At 36.9% G+C, this 1,720-nt stretch overlaps 1 protein-coding gene across 1 annotated transcript in view; it reads left to right on the forward strand.

Annotated features, from left to right (window-relative positions):
- Nucleotides 1-1,720, forward strand: part of LOC107103289 (arf-GAP with Rho-GAP domain, ANK repeat and PH domain-containing protein 2-like) — a gene marked incomplete at its 5' end in the record, with an annotated part of 61,361 nt that overhangs the window by 58,435 nt on the left and 1,206 nt on the right. Inside the window, one exon of the mRNA XM_015402938.1 lies at nt 978-1,106. Coding sequence (XP_015258424.1) covers nt 978-1,106 — 129 coding nt within the window. The remainder of the gene's footprint in view (nt 1-977; nt 1,107-1,720) is intronic.

Below are 1,720 nucleotides of genomic sequence, written 5' to 3' on the forward strand. Positions count from 1 at the left end.
ATTTCAAACACCCCTCTTACTTCTTCTCTGTGGTGATAGAAAGATGACCCCAGCCACAGTGAGGTCAATGGCTTTAGAAAAAACTGGCGCCCTCTGCTGTTGCGTTCGTTAAGTGGTCTCTGACAACTGTCAGCTTGTATAGTCGGTTAGACCCCGATTATCAGATGACACCACATTTTTACATCGTTTAAAAAAAAAAAAAACATATCCGGGCCAATACGGTACATGTCAAGGTTTGGTTGTGGTTTGGAGGACCCAAATGCAAAGGCAGAGAGGCTGAGGAGATTTCTTGGAGTTTAATGGGGCAAAAACAGTAAACAAAGGCAGGAATCCAAAAATCCAACTAATAATGAAATGCAAACCAGAACTATGGAGACATCTGGGGAAACCTGAAACACGAGGAGCCAGGGAGAGACGAGGTAGGTAGACAACAGCATGAGAGGACAGCAAAGACAAGGAACCAACAAAGAGTGACAGCAGAGGGAGAATATATGTAGCTGACTGAGACAAAGGCAGGGTTAACGAGCGGATAAGGAGCAGGTGTGAGTGGAGACAACAAGGGAGCCAAGAGGAAAGGAACACACACAAAAGGGCAAAAGAGGACAACAACAGAAAAACCCGAGAACTAACAAAAATCTAGAAACTACAACAAAATAGGAATTAAACCAATAAAACTAGAAAACAAGGAGCAAAGTAAAGTTCAACAGAACCACGACCATGACAGTACATCTGCATCTGCAAAGTGTAGCATAGTCGGAGAACACTCTGTCTTCAATACCTTCGCTCCATTTAATTAATTAGCTAAAATCTCCATTAATAGTTTTTCTTTTTTTTTTTTTTTATGTATCCTTGCAGATTTTTATCTTTCAATATTTTACTTTTATTCATTTTATGTTTTCAGTTGAAATAACATCCATTTGGCCAAAACTACTAACAGTGTTTTTTTCTTTTTTATCCCTTCTGCAATATTTCCTTAGCATGGGTCTGACCTTCAGCTAAAGACCAGCGCATCCAAAGAAACCGCAGATCTCAAAGTGTCCAAAGGAAGTTCTGCTATAACAGAAAGGAGCATGATTCCACCATACAAGCACAGTTTCAGCTCAGAGGTAAAAAATTTTAGGGAGCATCCAATTTCATAACATCTTAGCCACTTCCTCCTTTTTCTATCTCCTGTTACTTCACTTTTGTGGAATCTTATTCTGTCGTTGCCAAGGAGCCTCTGGACTGCTTTGCAGATTCTAGTCGGCATTTAAATTTAATCCAGGTCTTCGTAAAAAAAAATGTTAAATGCAAATTAAGGGTATTCCTTACCCAAACCTAAACAAGAACATCTGTATGTGTCATACACAATTCACATAAAGCAATAATGTATTTGTGTTAATTTCCATGAGGTGGCATGGGCTTATAGATCATGTCACACAAAGCTCCTTTGCACTAGTGAGGAAACTCTCAAGCTTCCTCCTTTGCTAAACCTGATAAAAAAGCATAGAGACTCCTTTTCCTACCTTGTTCCTTAATGCAAGTAGTATTCAGCTCCTCAGCTGAACATATATATATATATATATATATATATATATATGTATGTGTATATATATATGTATATGTGTATATATATATATGTATGTGTATATATATGTATATGTGTATATATATATATGTATATGTGTATATATATATATGTATATGTGTATATATATATGTATATGTGTATATATATATG

Source organism: Cyprinodon variegatus, unplaced genomic scaffold (assembly GCF_000732505.1).
Source record: "Cyprinodon variegatus isolate N-32 unplaced genomic scaffold, C_variegatus-1.0 Scaffold1414, whole genome shotgun sequence".
Classification (NCBI taxonomy): Eukaryota; Metazoa; Chordata; class Actinopteri; order Cyprinodontiformes; family Cyprinodontidae; genus Cyprinodon; species Cyprinodon variegatus.